Raw genomic sequence first — 17775 nt, 5'->3', positions numbered from 1 at the left:
CACATTTTTAATATCTTACTAATAACAGCCTGCAGTCACCGGCATGGGCCAGAGCTACACAGCAATTTTTCTTGCCAGCACTTCCTAAACGTATTTTTTTTCTCCCTTTAATCAAGACATTTTGCATTACTGCTGGAGCTTTGGCTCTTTGATTGCAGCTGAACGGAATGGTTGTCTGTGTCCACGCCATGCTGGACATTATAGAGATAGCCTGGCAGTGACCTTCAAGCACTGGGTTCTGCATGGATCCAAGCAAGTGTGCTCCAGCAGGCATTCTATATCTAACTTGCCCTGGGCCTTCGCTTCAGTCCTTGACAGGTGAGCTTACTTTTGAGTCAGTATACATCTTTTCCCAAATTAAGGAGACTATTTAGTCTCGAATTGATGCGGTGCACACCGCTTTGAAATGAGAGAATCAGCCTATTGCTTCTACCATTGCCGTTTCAAGTCTTGGATTATTTAAAAAGGCCTAAGGCTGTAAAGACTCTCTTTCCCAATTACTTCTGTATGGAGACTGGAAGCATCCTGATACGCTGTTTGCTCCCTCTAAGCACCTATTAGCCTTGTATCCATTATGTGAATGTTATGCAAAAGTGGTCTAAAAAAAAGTGGCTCTTCATCTGATTTTGGCTGTGACCTCACTTTGTCAAACCATGTCTGACAGGTCAAAAAATTGCGACTGCTACTGTAGTTGATCCCTTGCAGGATGTGGACCTCCTGGTTGAAGGATTCACTTTTGGGTCGCGACCCACGAGTTGAGAACCACTGCTCTAGTAGAAGTGGTGGATGCTCTTTTGGCTCCATAGGATTGGTACACCCTGATCAATGCCTTTCCTCCCCTGAAATGTTTTCCTCTTCTGCTCTGCACGATTAGGAGAGGACATTCTCATGATCCTCATTGCTCCAGACTGGTCCAAGTGGATGTGGTACGTCAACCTGGCAAGACTCTGGGATCCTAGTGGATTGTCCTGACCTTCTGTCCCAAGGACCAATTTGTTATACTGCTTTGTGATCGCTGGCATTAAAGGCATGGTTGATAAAGCCCAGGTTCTGAGGGACAAGGGGCATCTGAATTTGTGATTCCTATGATGCTAAAAGCTAGGAAGTCTACTTATCACAAGATCTGAAAATGGTTCACTTTGTGCTTCAGAAACGACCATTTGAACCCAGTAGCACACTCCCTTCCCTATACTCTTGTCCACAAGGTGTTTTTCTTTTCTGTGTGTCCATTACCTCTGCGAGGCGAGTGCCTAAACTTGGCAGAGTTATCCTGCAAGGAACCCTTTCTGGTTTTGCATAGGGACTTCCTTCTTTCCTTTCCACTTTTTTTTCACCTCAATCAGGACATTGTTCTTTCACCCTTTTGTCAGGCTCCAGTTATACAAAAGGAAATTTTGCTCCATTGTCTGCATGTGGTTTAGGCTGTAGGAGCTTCTTCAGGAAGACTAATTCCCTTTTTTGTCATCCGTCATAGACCTTATAAGTGTGCACTACCTATTAATTCCACCATCTCTAGGTGGCTGATGATCTTTCAAGTTAATAATCTCAAGGATCAGGTTCCTCCCTTTCCTGTCAGGGTATACTCTACTGTGAGTGCTTCTGCTACTTGGCTTTCTATTCACATGTTCTCAGAGTTCTACCATTTGCACGATTGTTTTGTTCCACCCTTCTGGTTGGATCAGGTAGATGAGTTTTTCCTGTCTATACTTTGCTGTTTCGCTCCCATGTGACCTTTTTCACTTTCAATAAATTTTTAACAAAATAAGGATTTTTACAGTGAATACAACAATCCTATAATTTTAAATCAGGAGCGTAACTAGAAATCACAGCCCCCCCCCCCAAAAAAAATGCTACTGAACAACACATTGCTACAGTCATGTGGCACAGTGCCTGAGCTATAGCATATATTATTATATATGATATGATTACATGCAGTTAGAAAACAGTCACTATCCCATGAGGCATTGATCGTGCATCCAGGGATAGTGATTGATTCCTAAGTGCATGTAATCATATCACATATGATTGCATGATCATTACCTTGAATGGGTGACAGCTGCCGCTTGTAAACGCCACATAAGGGATTCCTGCTGCAGGAAAACGCAAGTTCCCTAATCCATTCATACAGGTATGAAAGGATGAATACACAAACACACATAGAGAAATACATCCCCCCCAAACACACACACAGAATAATCCCCCCCCCTCTCGTCCCCCGCAAATAGAAGGGCCCCATCACATGCACAATCCCTGCTGATCCAGTGGTTGATTAGTAAGGTCTGGTGCATACCTTACTAATCCTTCCTTTCGGTCAGAACTCAGAGCTGTGTCCGAAAGGAGCTAGTGATTGCTAGTGAGGAGCTAGGAGCAGCTATGCAGTCTGCATCTGACAGAAATGCAGACCGTGTAACTACAGGCCAGATGGTACTGGTGTTTTGAGACCCCTGCACTAAAGGCTAAAGGTGCCCATACACTGTACGATTCTCGTACGAGAATCGCGGGAAATCCCGCGATCGTACAGTGTATGGAAGGCATGCGACCGTTTCTACTGTACGGTCGCACGTCTTCCATCGAACAAGCAAGCTGGAAAAGGTCTTGCGATGGTTGTAAAGTGTATGGCCACCTTTAGACTAGCCTTCCTTCCTGTTGCTGATGTATGCGTATTTGCAGCATTCAGTATTTAAATACTACCTGAGCTGGATCAGAAATGTCGCTCCTACCCTCACCTCCCTACACAACTTTTCATTTGGCTGCTGAGAAGTAAAATGAAACACTATTGTATTGTACTGTCATCTTTTTGTGGCAATTCTAAAATCAAGGACAAAGAATTCCATTTACTGGATGGAATCTGGGAATTTAGAACAGCTGAGGAAGGAATTTATGACTCAAGCTTTAACCTTGTAGTAAATATGTCGCACAATCTGTACCACTGCTTCTGTTTAGTGTTACCATCCTGTGCAACAGAATTGATAGATGCCTATTACAAATTCTTATCATTGTGAATGAAAGTGGCGTGGGAGCAAATCTACTGCCAGGCCTAGGACCCCATTCTGCTGTCATTGACTGCACAGAAATATGTGAGAGTTTGTCTCGGGAAAATAATATGCCGTTTTTAAATTCCCTTAAAAACTAGACGTTTGGATTTCTTCAAACCAGAATTCCCTCCAAGCTGTGCACGTTGTGTGTGTGTACGTTGTGCTAACGTTCTTGTCTATAAAGCTGTTTGAAAAAAAAAGTCTTCCACACTTCCTGCGTAGTCACGTGTGCCAAGTAAACAGTCTGCCATCAAACGTGTCCTCCCGTGAGTGTACGTCCTCTGGAGTAGCGGGTCCTGAGCTGACCACCCCCCAGTGACGGTTCCCTGTATGGTGGTGCCCCAGGAAGCGGGCGATGCTGCGGCGGCCACGGAGCTGGAGGAGGACGATGACGAAGAGCCGCTGTTCCTGATGACGAGCTCGGTGATGATACCGCTAATGAGCCAAGCGGTGACTGTAGAACAGAATGTACTGCAGACCTTCTTCTCCCACCTTGGTCACTTCTCCTATGACAAGGCCAAGGACAATGTGGAGAAGGAGAAAGAAGCTAACAAGAACGCCGGGGCGTCTTGGTCATCCATGCTTGCAGCCCTGGCACACTTGGCTGCTGCTGAGAAGGCTTATCACAGCATGAGCTTCCTGGGACAGAAGCCGGGTGAGTGAGGCCTTTACAGTGAACCCGTGGCTGCAGACATAGTTACAAAAGAAAACATATGACTCTTAAGCTGGCCATACACTTGGAGAAATCTGACAGATTCCTTCATCCATGCCTGCTGTCAGAATACCCAAACGGTGACCACAGTTGATTGGATGCAGTATCTGTTCAGCCCACAATGTGTCCTTGGCCTTTGACAAAAGTCGATAGAATTTTCTGACTTTTGTCAAGCCGGGAAGGACTTCACGCGGCTTGAATTTCAGCCGAATCAGCAGCAGTTGACAGAAATTTGAGCAGTATATGGCGGGCTTTACACTTGTCAACACATATCTGTCCAGACCGCCTTAAAGCGGAACTGTAGGATTAATCTAGTTTTAAAATGTACATTGGGGTAGCTTGGTTGACTAATTATCAATATGTCACCTTCATGGTTTTAAATATTAATAATTGTGTGTTGTGTTAATTTGCGTTTTGCAGGACATAATTCTTTTTGCTGTTCCATGTTCTCTACATATATGAAAACAAATCTACAGGTGTAGACACTTATTGTGGGGGCAAAACTACCAATATTATCGCCCCCCCCCCTTAAAACCAACACTACGGATAGGTACCAGGATGTGTAGCTCCAAGCCTGGTGGCTACATCACCTTACGGTCACTTAGGTCTGCTATCCTTGCCCTCCCATACAACATCATTGTTTGAAAGATGGGAAAGCAACAGAGACGTACACGATGACTACTTTTGTTTGTAGTGCATTTTACAGAAAACCTAGAACAATGGGCTAAAGCTGCCCATACACCTTACGAATATCCGCCGATATTCGTACAGTTGATGGGCAGTGTAAAACCGCAAATACTGCACAATCAATCGACTTTTGACTAACCAGTCAAGAAGACCTTGATCGATCGTACGATTTTCGCAAGGTTGGTGGCGTTTCCGTACGTCAAAATTCGTACGATTTACACCGCACATGCGCAGACGAAAATACGTGCTGTCGATTACAGCAATTCGTCCAGGTGCTTTTCTATGAATTACTGCTGATTCAACCTTGCGATAATCGGGGCAGGATGGGGCCGCCGTACGAAAATCGTATGACGGTTTGATCATCCGATGAAAAGTTTTGTCCGATGATCACAAGGTGTATGGGCAGTTTTAGGGAGAGGTCAGATTCAATATATTTGAGGTTGGGTGTGCCTAGTGGAACATGGAGGAGGGGGTGCGGGGTTTATTCACCCTTTGGCCTCCTCATGTGTTGGCTAATTCATTTGTTGCATTTTTTTTTTTTCTAGAAACTTTTGGACGATTTCCTAAGGGACCGTAATATACAGGGGTACAAGTACTCCTAAAGGTGGCCATACACTGTACGACCTTAGTCTTGCGATTGGTTTTAAAGTGATTAAAAAAACGTACGATCTGCCCATCTTGGACAGGCAGATCGTACTCTCGATCATCGCAAGCCCGCCCCTTAAGATGACTGCAAACGGGCTGTGTGCGCGTGCGCACACCGGCCGTTTGGCAGTTGCCAACCAGCAGGCCACTAACTCGCCGAGAATCGTACGATTCCCGGCGGGTTTTCCAGCCTGCTGGTTCGACGGAAGACGTGCGACCGTACAGTAGAAACGGCCGCACGCCTTCCATACACTGCACGATTCTCGTACGATTGTGGGATTTCCTGCGATTCTCGTACGAGAATCGTGCAGTGTATGGGCACCTTAAGAATGAGATCCTATAGGTTGGACTTGATGGACTAATGTCTTCAACCTCAAATACTATGTAACTATGTAAACTAAATAAAAAATACAGCGATAGTTGGATCCCATAAGTGTAGACTTAGTAACTAAAACACGGATATTTTTACCAAAAGAGTCCCCAAGAGATGCATACAACTTTCAGGTGGTTTCTCTCCAGCATCTACCAAAGACAACAAATATCAGTTTTGGGTGGGCTAACCCATGAAGTGTCTGTTTATTTTTCTGAAACGGTTATGCTAACCTTAAAGGGTAATTTTACTTTCCCAGGTGAATTTTGGAAAATGTAATTGCCCCCTCCAATCTGCACCCTCTCACGCTGCTCATACCTTCTCCTCGGCGGCTCCCAGTATATGGTCCATACACTGTACACAACATCGCAGCCATGCGCTAGGTATTTCAAATTACCCTTTCAAATGGAGAGCACTCATAGGTGACCACTTTGACCATACCATGCTGACCACTGAGAAGCGCTTCTTGCTAAGTAGCAGTGAGGCCATCATTGTGCTATACATAGCCTGTGCATTGAGCAGAGCTGTGGGAGGGATCCAGTAGACCCCACCCACTGCAGAAAACTACAGGAGGCAGTGGATACTGGTGACTGGTCTTTATTACAGGAAGCTCCTTTTACAGAGGAAAAGTCTCACCCTGAATTCCTGCACAGATCGGGAAGAAATCCACAAAGCACACCAAGGTTCAAGTAAGAATACACTTGACTGTTGTATTTAGACAATACTTGCTTTTCCCGAGAATGGAAAATAAAAATGTAGTACATGCTCTTTGTACCGGGATTCATCCCTTGTAAGACCCTGCAAGTACAGAAAATACCTGTCGATCTGCTAAAAATGCACTCGGCTCTTATTTTCCTATTGTGGGTTGACAACACACAGCATTTTTGCGGACCAAAGCTGGCCATACACTGTAATATTTTCTTCATTCAACCTGTGGAATGAATGAAGAAAATATTACAGATTCCTCCATCAACGCTTACGAACTTTGATAGAGGAATCTTCCACCTACTTCATTGTGTTCTAACAGCAGAATACCCAAACAGCCAACAGCTCATTGGCTGCCCGCTCTGATCATTTGACAATTTTCCAGCCAGCTCCGTCGATCAGCTGATTGAGGGATGCTGGCCGAAAGGGTATATAGTGTATGGCCACCATAAGTTGTGAAAGCCCTGCCCAGTGTCTTGTGCTAAACTATTTCCACCTACTACTTCCACTGTCTTATGATCCATAGCATAGGTACTAATTGACTCTTAGTCCAAGATATGAACGGGGAGGGCTACATAGTCTCTTTGAGATAACACAGGCAAAGAGTGAAGGAATCTGTAGAGTTCTGAATTTCCGACAAAATCAATAGCTATAACAAAATGCTTTTCATTGTATATTTAACAGACCAAAAGAGAACAATTAACTATTTCCAGTGTCTTCAATGGAGTCTTAACGTGTTCTGTTTGTAGGTGGTCAGTCCTTCTTCAGCAGAAAAGATTCAATCAGGACAAATTACACCTCCCTATACAATGAACTGAAAAAAGTGGGGACAACAGGAAGAAATGCTATTGGCGGGACAGCACCTCACTTGGAAGAACTGCTCTCCCATCTGTCAGAGCAGTTGTGCTTTTTTGTTCAGGCTCGCATGGAAATTGCGGATTTCTATGAAAAGATGTACTCTCTGAGCAGTCAGAAATTCATCAATGCTGAGGAGCTGGTCAACATTTTGGAAGTCATTTTAAAGAAGTACAGTTCCAGGTAAGGACCATCATTGCTTCAGGTTGTCCACCCAAGAAACGTCGGCCTTCTGATCAGTGTCTGATAGAGAAAACGTGAACTAGTTCAAATAGGCAATATATGCAGTTCTTATTTCACATATTTATTTATTTTTATTGCTTAGACTTGCATGGTGATACCCAATATGTGTTTAATAATCCGAGTTCACATACGCATGTGTGCATAGGTTTACATTAGTATATGAGGGCAGGGATTTTTATTTTTTTATTTTATTACTACCACAAGGACCATCCAGATCACTTCTGAGTAAAGGAAAAAGCGGCAGCCTTAAGCATGTTATGACCCTTTGATGGCCGTGATGTCTAAGACACATCCTTGGCAATTAAAGGGTAAAAGTTGACAAATAACATGTAACTGTGCATTAACATTTGTAAATATTTTTATTTATTTTTTTAAAGACAGTAGTTGTATACTACTTTTCACATACAAAATTAAAAGTAATTTGCGTGCTGACACTTTAGCACCTGTATTCAGGAGGAGAGGTCTGCAATGCTAACAGACTTGTTTCTCAATCAACAGTTTCCTTTAAAAACATCACAGTTAATTTCTTTGTACAGACTTTGTAATGGTGGTAGTAATTGTGGTTTGGAACCTTTGTGGTGTTCCCAAGAAATTTGAAAGATCAGCATGTGATTCTACTTGGCAGTAACCATTCAGATATTCTAAATCAATTTGAGAGGGAATTGACTTTTTTTATTGCATTTGCTTGTGATTAGTGGTTTCTCTATACAAGGACAGTAATTTAATTCTCAGACTGTGGTTTTATGTTCCACGTTTACTGCAGTTGGAGTGTTCCTTTTTAACTATAATTTTTACCATACGCTCCAGCATTTTGGACTCTGTGTAGGTACTTTGTGTATATATAGATAAAATATATATATATATATATATAGAGAACTAGCCTTGTTGCTTCTTTTTACCAGCTCCACTGTTTGTGTGTTTTATTTTTTCCTGTTTTCTAATAGAGGGGAAAGATTGCTTTTGCAACCAACTAATCAATTAATGATGTCAATGATTCTCATTATCGGTACTTGGCCTGGGTCCCCTAGTTCTCTCCTACGCACTGGGAGCCGGTGTTTTGTCGGCTCAGTGTCCTCTCCGATCCCCACTGTTCCAAGCGGGGTTCAGAGAGGACGCGCCCAGCAGTGAGGAGAGAGCCACCAAACCTCCCCAAACACCCCGTCTGCATCGGCTATACTACTTTATGCTGGGAGCCCGCTGCGGTCTGTGTCCCCTCCGGTAGGGGCTGCAAGGATCAGAGGGGACACTGAGCTGATGCACCTGCTGGTGCCCAGTGTGGAGGAAAAAGGAGGCGGTGCAGGGAGGCGAGCTGTGGGACGATCTTTAAATATGTGAAATATTTGCTGATCGTTCCCTGTAATATTCAAGTATCTCAGTGATCGGTGCTGATCACTATGATGTTTGTAAATAATTGAGAACATAGTATTGAGATACTGTGTCCCCAATTATGAATGAATAGGAAGTGCTCTACATCACTTCCTATTCATTCATGACTGTGAACGTAGTATATGTTTACTATCTCCCCGATTTAGGAATGAACAAGATGCCTCTGTCCATTAAGTGCTTGGGCTGCAGAAAAAAAGAATGAGGACTCTGTGTACTCAATCCTCCCATTTTTTTTTCTTCTCTCAAAAGGGAAATATCCGGCGTCTGTTTAGCCCTTTGATATTTCCCCAAAGCCCCTGACCATAAAGTAAAAAAATGAATAAATAAAATAGGTGGGGAAAAAGTCCCTTTTAGTTTTCAGCCTGACTAATTCTGCTGCGAGAGATGCATTGTGTTGGGGAGGAGGTGCGGCGCGCAGCCTTTGTGGACCCGTGAACAGGGCCAACTGATCGGAAGCCGATTAATCGATTATTGAAATAGTTGACAACTTTTTCAATAATCGATTATAATCGATTATGTCGATTAGTTGTTGCACCCCTAATTGTGGTGCCATTCATTTCAATGGCACCCCAAACGTGCCTCCCACCTACAGAGCTATTGCTCAAAAGCAGTCAAGCAATGCAGTGCGTTCCAGTGGTGTGAGATTGAGAACAATTGTGCCTGCAGTTTTATTCTGAAGTAAACTTTATGCTTGTAACACTCCATTTGTGTATGTTATTTTAAATTAAGGATGGTAGTTTGGTGTATTTTTTTGTTTGTTTTTTTTAAATCCAATTAATCGAAAAAATAAACGGCCAACTAATTGATTATAAAGATATTTGTTAGTCGCAGCCCTAATGGCTTTTTTTGTATTTTCAAAAGTAAGACCACATTGCACATTATACTCTGCATTTTGATGATTTTGCTGTATTGTGTGAAAAATTAACATGATCTGAAGCATGATGATTATGCCTTTTAGAAGTAAAATGTCTGTGTGACTGATTTATGTGGGGCTGTATTTACATCTCTCTTTGTTCTGTTTTGTAGGTTTCATCATCCTCTTTTGTCTCCTCTAGAAAGTGGATTCCAGCTTGAAGTTGATGTCCTTGCACACCTTTTAAAAGCACAGAGCTTGGTATTTGAGTGGAAGTTTCTCTTGTCCCTTGTAAACTTGCACAATGCCCATACTAAACTACAGACTTGGGGTCAAATATTTGAGAAGCAAAAAGAGACCAAGAAACATTTATTTGGAGGACAGTCCCAAAAAGCGGTGCAGCCTCCACATCTTTTCCTGTGGCTCATGAAGTTTAAAAATAATCTGCTCGCCAAGTTTACTTTTTATTTCCATGAAGCTTTAAGCCGGCAGACCTCAGAAATGAAGACCTTGACTGCTAAAACCAATCCAGACTACTTTGGGAAAATCTCCAGCTTCATAAGAAAATATGATGCGGTCAATGTGTCCTTAATTTTTGACAATAGAGGTTCAGAAAGCTTTCAAGGTCATGGCTACCACCATCCAGATTCTTATAGAGAAGCCCCTAAAGGTGTGGACCAATATCCTGCAGTGGTTTCATTGCCTACTGACAGACCTGTTATGCACTGGCCTAATGTTATTATGATCATGACTGACAAAACTGCAGATCTTAACACTTTGGAGAAAGTCGTATACTTTTACGATGACAAAGTGCAAAGTACTTATTTTCTGACACGCCCTGAGCCACATTTTACCCTTATTGTGATTTTTGAGTCAAAAAAGTCAGAGAAAGACTCCCACTTCATTTCCTTTCTCAATGAACTCTCTCATTCTCTCAAAAGTTCCAGAGTATTTGCAAGTTTAAAGCCAGGCTCAAAAGGTTAAATGGCTAGGTAAAGCTATGTGACATAGCCAAATACACAATTTGTTGTCTCTTCTCAGACATCTTGTAGCTTCAAAGGGCAAAAGCGGTCATAGCTGAAACTTTAACCCTTGCCATTTGCCAAAATGTTACCTAATGTAGTGCAGTTATTAGGAGAAACCTGCAAGAGTAAAATGGGTATTCTTATTGACGGTTTTCTTCTGGAAATACAATTTGTCAGTCTTTCTCTAGCTTCAGTACTTTCTAAAGCTGGCCATACAGTGCTCAAATTTTGGCTAAGTACTTCTGACTTGATTTTTCAATCGACTTTTGTCGATGGAGCTGGGCCAAAAATTGTCAGCCGAGCAGCAACTAATCGGCAGGTATTCTTGACAGTTGTGTCTGCCAGGTGTCGGTATACAATAAACTGACAAGGAAGATTCCCCCATCCACACTTTTTAGCATCAAGCACTAACCCCCTTCCCCTTCATGGACTGAACAAGATAAAACGCAAGTGTATGGTTGGCTTAATTCACTGATCCAGAACAAGCATGCAACCCGTGAAGTCAAAACCCAGGGCTCCATGTGTGTTCTGAGCAAGTGACTCAAAATATGTAACCCACAATATTCAGAATGATATTAGCATTGGCAGTCCCTTATTTTCCTAATAAACAGGTTCCCTTTAAAAGGCTTTCCTCTAAATTGCTATATACACCTCCAAGTCTCCCCGTTCACAAGTACCGGTAGGTGTTTTGTTGCTCATAGGTAAGCATGACAAAATGCTGAAAGGAATCCCATTCATTTCTATGGCCCCTGTTCACACTTGAACATTTTGTCGCAAGCAGAAAATCAGCTGTCACTGGAAAAAGTACATGAGCTACTTTTTGGCAGAATACAGACCTTTTTGGTCCCATAGACTTAAATGGGTAACTTTGTGCGTCAAAATGCTCAGGTGCGAACAGGGCAATAGAAATGAATGGGACTCAAGACTAGCGAATAGGATTCCTGGTCTTGAGCGTTTTGTCGCACTTTGCTTTGAGTGACAAAACACCTAGGTGTGAGTGGGGACTAATGTGAGAATTGTGCCCCTTGGTACCATTTTTTGCAGCAGGGTAAAAGAGCAGACTTCACCCTGCACTTCAAATGGCTTCATTAAGTTTTTATAAAAAGTTGACTACAAAAACTTTAGGAAATCATACAGCATCCACTATGATAATTTAATGTTTTAGGCCTCATTTGCCTTTTTGTTTGGGACAAAAAGAACACTGAACAGGGTGTATCAGCTGTTCTTGTGCTGTAACTGTAGCTATGGTTTGATGATCACATCTGTGTATGGTCATTGTGCTATTCCTTCTGTTTCTGCATGTATGGTCTTTAAATTGTGGTCTGGAAAGGACTGTTTATTGATATTGCTAAATCAGAATTGAAGGCAAGATCTACTGTTGTATAGCCAGCTTTACTAGGTAACAAGGGAGTTGGCATGCCCTGCAGGCATTTTTTTCCCCAGTTGCCGATTTCTCATGTAAACAATAGACATGCAGCTGCACCATCATAGAGTAGACTTAAGTACATAAAGGAATGCCTACATGAGAAATCGGCAACGTGGGAAAAAAATGCCTGCAGGGCATGCCAACTCCCTTGTTACCTAGTAAATAGTTAGACTATTAATCCTCAGTATTGGGGCAATGAAGTTAAAACAGTCCTTCTGCTGCTACTACATCATGGCCATAGGTAAATCAAATGACACAAATACATACATACACACATACATTTATTTATATTGTGTTGCCTTTCTTCTGATTTTGCCTATACATTGACCATTTTCATCAAATTACATGTTTCTTTGTTCTAAACTTCACATCCAAGCATTCATCCGTAGAATCAGAAGCAGATTCCAGTGCTTTTTAGTATATTCTTGCCATGTTAAGAACATGTTTACAATCCTCAATTTGTAAGATATCAAATGATTTTATGGATAATTATTGCACTCTTTCAGCCAATGTTAGCACACAGGTTCTGAGGTATGACTGTTAATTCGTGTTAGTCCTAAGTGACAACATCTTGCTGTGTTGTTGGGAAATCACAGTTAGTTGTTGCAGAGAATAACCAAAATTCGATCACGCTAGCCTAAGGCAACTGCTCCCAGATGCATCATTTCGCCATCCATATCTTTGTGTGCGCCAGAATCATTGCTCATTGGGTTACGGTAACTTAATATAGCTACTATTAAGCTGACATTGTCTTGTTATACTATGTAATACCAGTGACAGACTATGCCATTTTTGTGTTCCTCTTAAAAGTTGCTATACGTTTTGGGATTTTACAATACTAAACCTAATGCAATAATAAATGATGTAGCTGCTATTCCAGTTTCCGGAAAACTCTCGGACACCATAAATTAGCGCAGTTGTTTTCCATGATTGAAACACCTCAGTAAACATTGGGTTGTGGCCTTAGTTGTTTTTAAAAATGGGAGTTTTTCAGCAGATACACATATATATTTTTACATGATGGATTATAATCACAGTTTTATCAATGCAATTCAGACACTGAAAATACGTTTTGTTTTCTTTCTTTTTTTTTGTAAGAGTTTTGATAAAGTTCCTGCTGTAAAAGGATTATTGCAATATGTTGAACGTGTTGTTGTGGTAGGACAGGTCTGTTTAACTGCACTAATGGCTGGGTGTTTTAAGTTATGCTGCTGAATTAAAATCAAATTCAACTGTGTCCTCTTTGTCTTATTTTAAATACGATGCTCTCCTTGTTATTTTTAGCCATTCCGTTTACCTGCTTTTATTTGGAATCTCTCAGCAGCACATTTTGTGTTTCCAGTCATAGATAAATGCCATATTCCACAAAACACAATATTTTACAATCTGCAAGTGCAAAGTGCAGTTCCATTCAAATAGTAAAGATTAGATATGCAGTCAAAGGTATATGAAAGAATGTGGTTATACAACTATTTTAGGTTATATCAAAATTGGAAAATAGTCTGTGCAAGACTAAATAAGCAAATCAAAATATACGAATTGTACTGTACATTGCTAGCTTAACTCCAGGCAAACCACTAAATACGCAGATAACATACATATAGTGGAACTGTTTTAACTGCAAAAGTGTTTCTGTTTCTATCCAGCCAGTTCTGGGATTTACTCAGCCCTGTCTGTCAGGAGAGGAGACCTGATTTTTTTTTTCCCCCCCACACGAATCGGTCTTGTTCCTCCCTAAACCTGTGACGGGACAGAAAGGAGAAGCAGCAGACTGATTAGCTCATCTTTTTATCAGTCTGATCTGTTCTATCAGCATACTGCTTGCTGGCACCTTGTGCTGATTGTACACGTCTCAGTTCTGCTACACGGTGATTGCAAGAGGCTGATACCAAGTAATATTTAGGCACTTGCATTAAAGAGCATAAACTAATCAATATGCTTTCTTAAAGCTGACACCATTTACTATATATTTTATGATATAAGTCATAATATCTAACATGAATCCAAACATTTTTCTGTATTCCTTTGTTTTAGGATTGCTGGGGTAAAGCAAATCGATTTCTGGGCACCTGTGTCTGGTCTTTATAGCACAAGAAGATGAGTCAGTGGCACTCTGAAATCCTTAATCAATACATCTTTATTGACACATAATCATAGTATCACATAATCACAACGTTTCAGGGCTGTGCAGGGTATTTTCATCAAGCAACACAAACCTTGGGTCATCTATACCAATGGTGCCCAACATGCAGCCTGCTGCTTGGTGATAGGATGCTCTCTGCATTCCCACACCTGGCACTTTTTAATGAGGCAGTAGGAGTGTAGTCTCAGCTGGATGGTGGAGAGGAAGTAAGTGTTACAGGAGAATATGGTCAGGTGAGCACTGTCCACCAATGCCAGAGGTCAGTAGCGGGTTGGTAGTTAGCTCTGACTAGTAATGCATAGGGGATTAATTTCCCTGACCAAGAATGCAAGGTGGGGGAAGAGAGGGTTAAGGGGGTTAACAGAAATGACAGATGAGGAGGGGATTAAGAGCACTGACCAGCAATGCAAGGGGAGGGGGGCATTAACAGCACTACTACTGACCATCAGTAAAAGGGATGGGGATGTTAATTATACAGACAGGAAATCTGGGGGCTATTATTGCGTCCACTACCACCAATGCTGGGGTTTATTATTAGGGTCACTGATACCAATGCAGGGTGTTATTATTGCAGCCAATTACCCAAATCCTGGGGGCTAGTATTATGGCCACTGACACCAATGCTGGGAGTTACTATTCTGATACCAACGAAAGTGTTTATTTTATTCCCACTTTCTCTTCAATATGCATTGCAGTACAATGCAGCAGGACTGAAATGTTTGATGTGTTACAGCCTATTCATTTTAAATAGGCTGCCTAACAATGCAATGCACTCCAACGCATAAAAACATTCTGCTGTTGTGTGCGCTTTGAAGATATGGGGGCCACACCTGAGGCCCTCTATACTTTTCAAGTTGACCATTAAGCTCATCCTAAAATTAATGATTCTAGTCTCACCTTTCCAAAGAAAAGCCACACACCGCTTGCTCACCGTACACGTAGTTTTTTTTCATCTGATAGCCCGCATGGTAAAAGTCAACTGCGCTAGAGGTAGGCCACCACTAGGCAGGGACCTTTAGCATAGTGGCTGTCAGATTAAATAAACTGTATGGCGAACAAGTGGTGTGTGACTTTTCTTTGGATGGTGTTATTACAGATGGCTCCCAGCCAGCACCTCCATGTACCTTGGCTATGGGGACTGATGCAGTATGGAGCAGTGATGGTTCTCTGTGTTTACATAGCTACTGTAGTCTCACCTAGTTCTAAAACATGCTTTTCTTTCATCGTGCATGGAGCCTGGCCTTCTTCCCTTTAATCTACACACCTCAACTCCCTACCTTTTACTCATAATCTCTTTTTCTCCTTTTATTCATACATTTGACACCACACCAATTTGTGCAATCTATTCCTATGACACATTAATGGATGTACCTTATAGGAAATAAAACACCATCCACAAACCTTCATACTGTATAATCACTTTACAACTGCACTTCATGTTGGGTTATCTATTTCTACCCTGTTAAAACATTAATACAAATATTAAAACAAAGATAAAATGCCCCTTTGTCCTCCCACATCTCTGCATCTGCTTTTAGGGGGACAGTTCTTGCCTGAATCCAGGGTGCTTGAACAGGGACTAGAAAGAGCAGTTCCAATGCTTACCCCTAACAAATGTGTCAATGCAATGTTTTGTCCTAGCTCCTTCGCATTAAACCAAACGCTTGCATACATTTACCCCTATATGCATTCATATCAAATCCAATTCATACAGGTAACCAAGTGTGCGTGAGAGACCAGAGATTTGACATGAGCTAATCTAGATGGGCATTTATTCATGACCAATTTCTAGTCATACTATCAATCACAGACAGAAGCACAATGCTCAATTTCAGTTGCATTATATGTAGTAGTAGTAGTAGTAACAATTCAGTCCCCAGAAATACAGAAGCGCATCACACAGTGTCCTTTTTCTTTTAAACTTTATTTGGCTGAGCAGGACCTGAGCTGAACTGCATGCAATGCAGATTATAGAACAGAAGTATGAGGTACAACTCAGAAGATGTAATATCGCTACACAGTCCTCTAGTATGGCTTCCGAACAAGTAAGAACATCACCTAAATACATTTTTATAAAACAATTTATGTAGGTGTTCCATTGGCTTCACAGTGTCCTCCTCATTTGTGGTAATATAGCTATATATATATATATATTTCTCCCAATGCAGCTAAACTGAATGTAGGTATTTGTAGGTAAATGCAAAGTCTGAAAGATACCATTAAAAATCAATTCCATACATTTATATACCTTTAGAAATGTGCTCTAAACACATAAACGCAGGTTTGACACTGCCAGTGTGAATGAGGCCTGAGAGTCCAGGCTGTTAAGACACACTGCTTTTTCATAACAAGGTACTATAAGTCTGTTTTAATGTAACTTAATTTTTGGTTAGAACAGCCAGCAGGTGGCAGTAGAACAGTACAATGAATTCCACAAATACAACTTTATACCATTAGCAATTTTTTTCTTTGTAAAAGTTATAGGGTAAAAAAGCTTATAGTGCTGCCTATGGCTTCTGATCCGATATTGGGTTTTATGGGTTTTAGTTCCATTGTTCATATCTTTTGGTTATATGATGCAACTTTCCAGTTGTGTTGTTAATGTGTTATATTTTATGCCTTATTAACAATTACTATCCAGAACATTACAACATGGCATATTCATATGCTCTAAGACCTTGGTTCTCAACTGGTGGGTCGTGACACAAAAGTGGGTAGCTGCATGCCTTCCGCTGTGCTAGGTGAGAGGCTCCTCAGCGTCCCCCTAGCGCAGCACTGTCAGTTGTCACGACACACAGTCATTCAAAATATGCTACCCAGTGCCGAGTGTCAGCTTGAGGTGGGATGGGGCTACGGCCGTGAGGGAGCTCCATCCATCCATACTTGCATTGGTTACAGCTCCCTTACGTGTCCCATAGAGGTGCCATAGTGACATCATATTCTGGCTCCCGGCACATCTACAGGGTGCACATGGAAGCTGTACAAACAATTAACATATGGATGGAGCTCCATCACAGCACAGCAGTCCACACTACACTCCAGGCTGAGGATCCACTGCAGTTCCTGTAAGTAAGGCCCGGTTCACACCTGGGCGTTTTGTAGCGCGTTCCTACGCTGTGCAAAACGCTCAAACACCGAAATCCCATTATTTCCTATGGGTATGGTTCACACCTGGGCGTATTACAGGCCGCATGAATGAGCTACAAAACTCCCAACGCCCAAAGAAGTAAGAAGTACGCCCAAAGAAGTACAGGAGCTTCTTTGGGGCGTTTTTGTCGCGCGTATCCATTGGGATACAGCTAGGTAGCCCTCGGAAACGCGTGTTTGTCCTGCATTTTTTTTAAACGCTAATCGCACGACAAACGCACATATCCGATACGTCTAGGTGTGAACCCAGCCTTGGGTGGACCTTAAAAAAAAAAATACACATTTTTGGAGTGTGTATGTATGTGTGAGAATGTTTGAGTGTGTGAGATTGTGTCTGTGGTGTTGTATGTACGTCAGTGTTTCTAAGGGCCCATTCACACTAATATAGTGCATTAATCGAATAGTACCATGCGATTAACGCACTGTACCACGCAGTTGCACCTACCTCGCATTCTGGTGTGGGAGGTGCATTGCATTGCCATTCATTTGAATGGTACCCCAAACGCACCTCCCACCCACAGTTCGTTCACCCGCACTGGAACG

The 17775-nt window shown here is 41.9% G+C and overlaps 1 protein-coding gene across 2 annotated transcripts; it reads left to right on the top strand.

Moving 5' to 3' along the window:
- Positions 1-3197: 3197 nt before the first annotated feature.
- Positions 3198-10544, top strand: CUNH12orf66 (chromosome unknown C12orf66 homolog). 2 transcript variants are annotated; one of them, XM_018563394.1, is made up of 3 exons: positions 3198-3531; positions 6904-7192; positions 9665-10544. In XM_018563394.1, exons 1-3 carry the CDS (start codon positions 3366-3368, stop codon positions 10473-10475), a joined length of 1266 nt encoding a protein of 421 aa, XP_018418896.1. In that variant the 5' UTR covers positions 3198-3365; the 3' UTR covers positions 10476-10544. The 2 variants fall into 2 exon arrangements, with proteins under 2 accessions (XP_018418896.1, XP_018418895.1); XM_018563393.1 differs by having other exon boundaries at positions 3198-3690.
- The last annotated feature ends 7231 nt before the right edge of the window (positions 10545-17775 follow it).

Source organism: Nanorana parkeri, unplaced genomic scaffold, assembly GCF_000935625.1.
Source record: "Nanorana parkeri isolate BGI_ZX_2015 unplaced genomic scaffold, ASM93562v1 scaffold661, whole genome shotgun sequence".
Lineage (NCBI taxonomy): Eukaryota > Metazoa > Chordata > Amphibia > Anura > Dicroglossidae > Nanorana > Nanorana parkeri.
Note: the sequence above shows the minus strand (reverse complement) of the source record. Positions and strands in the feature narration are given on the sequence as shown.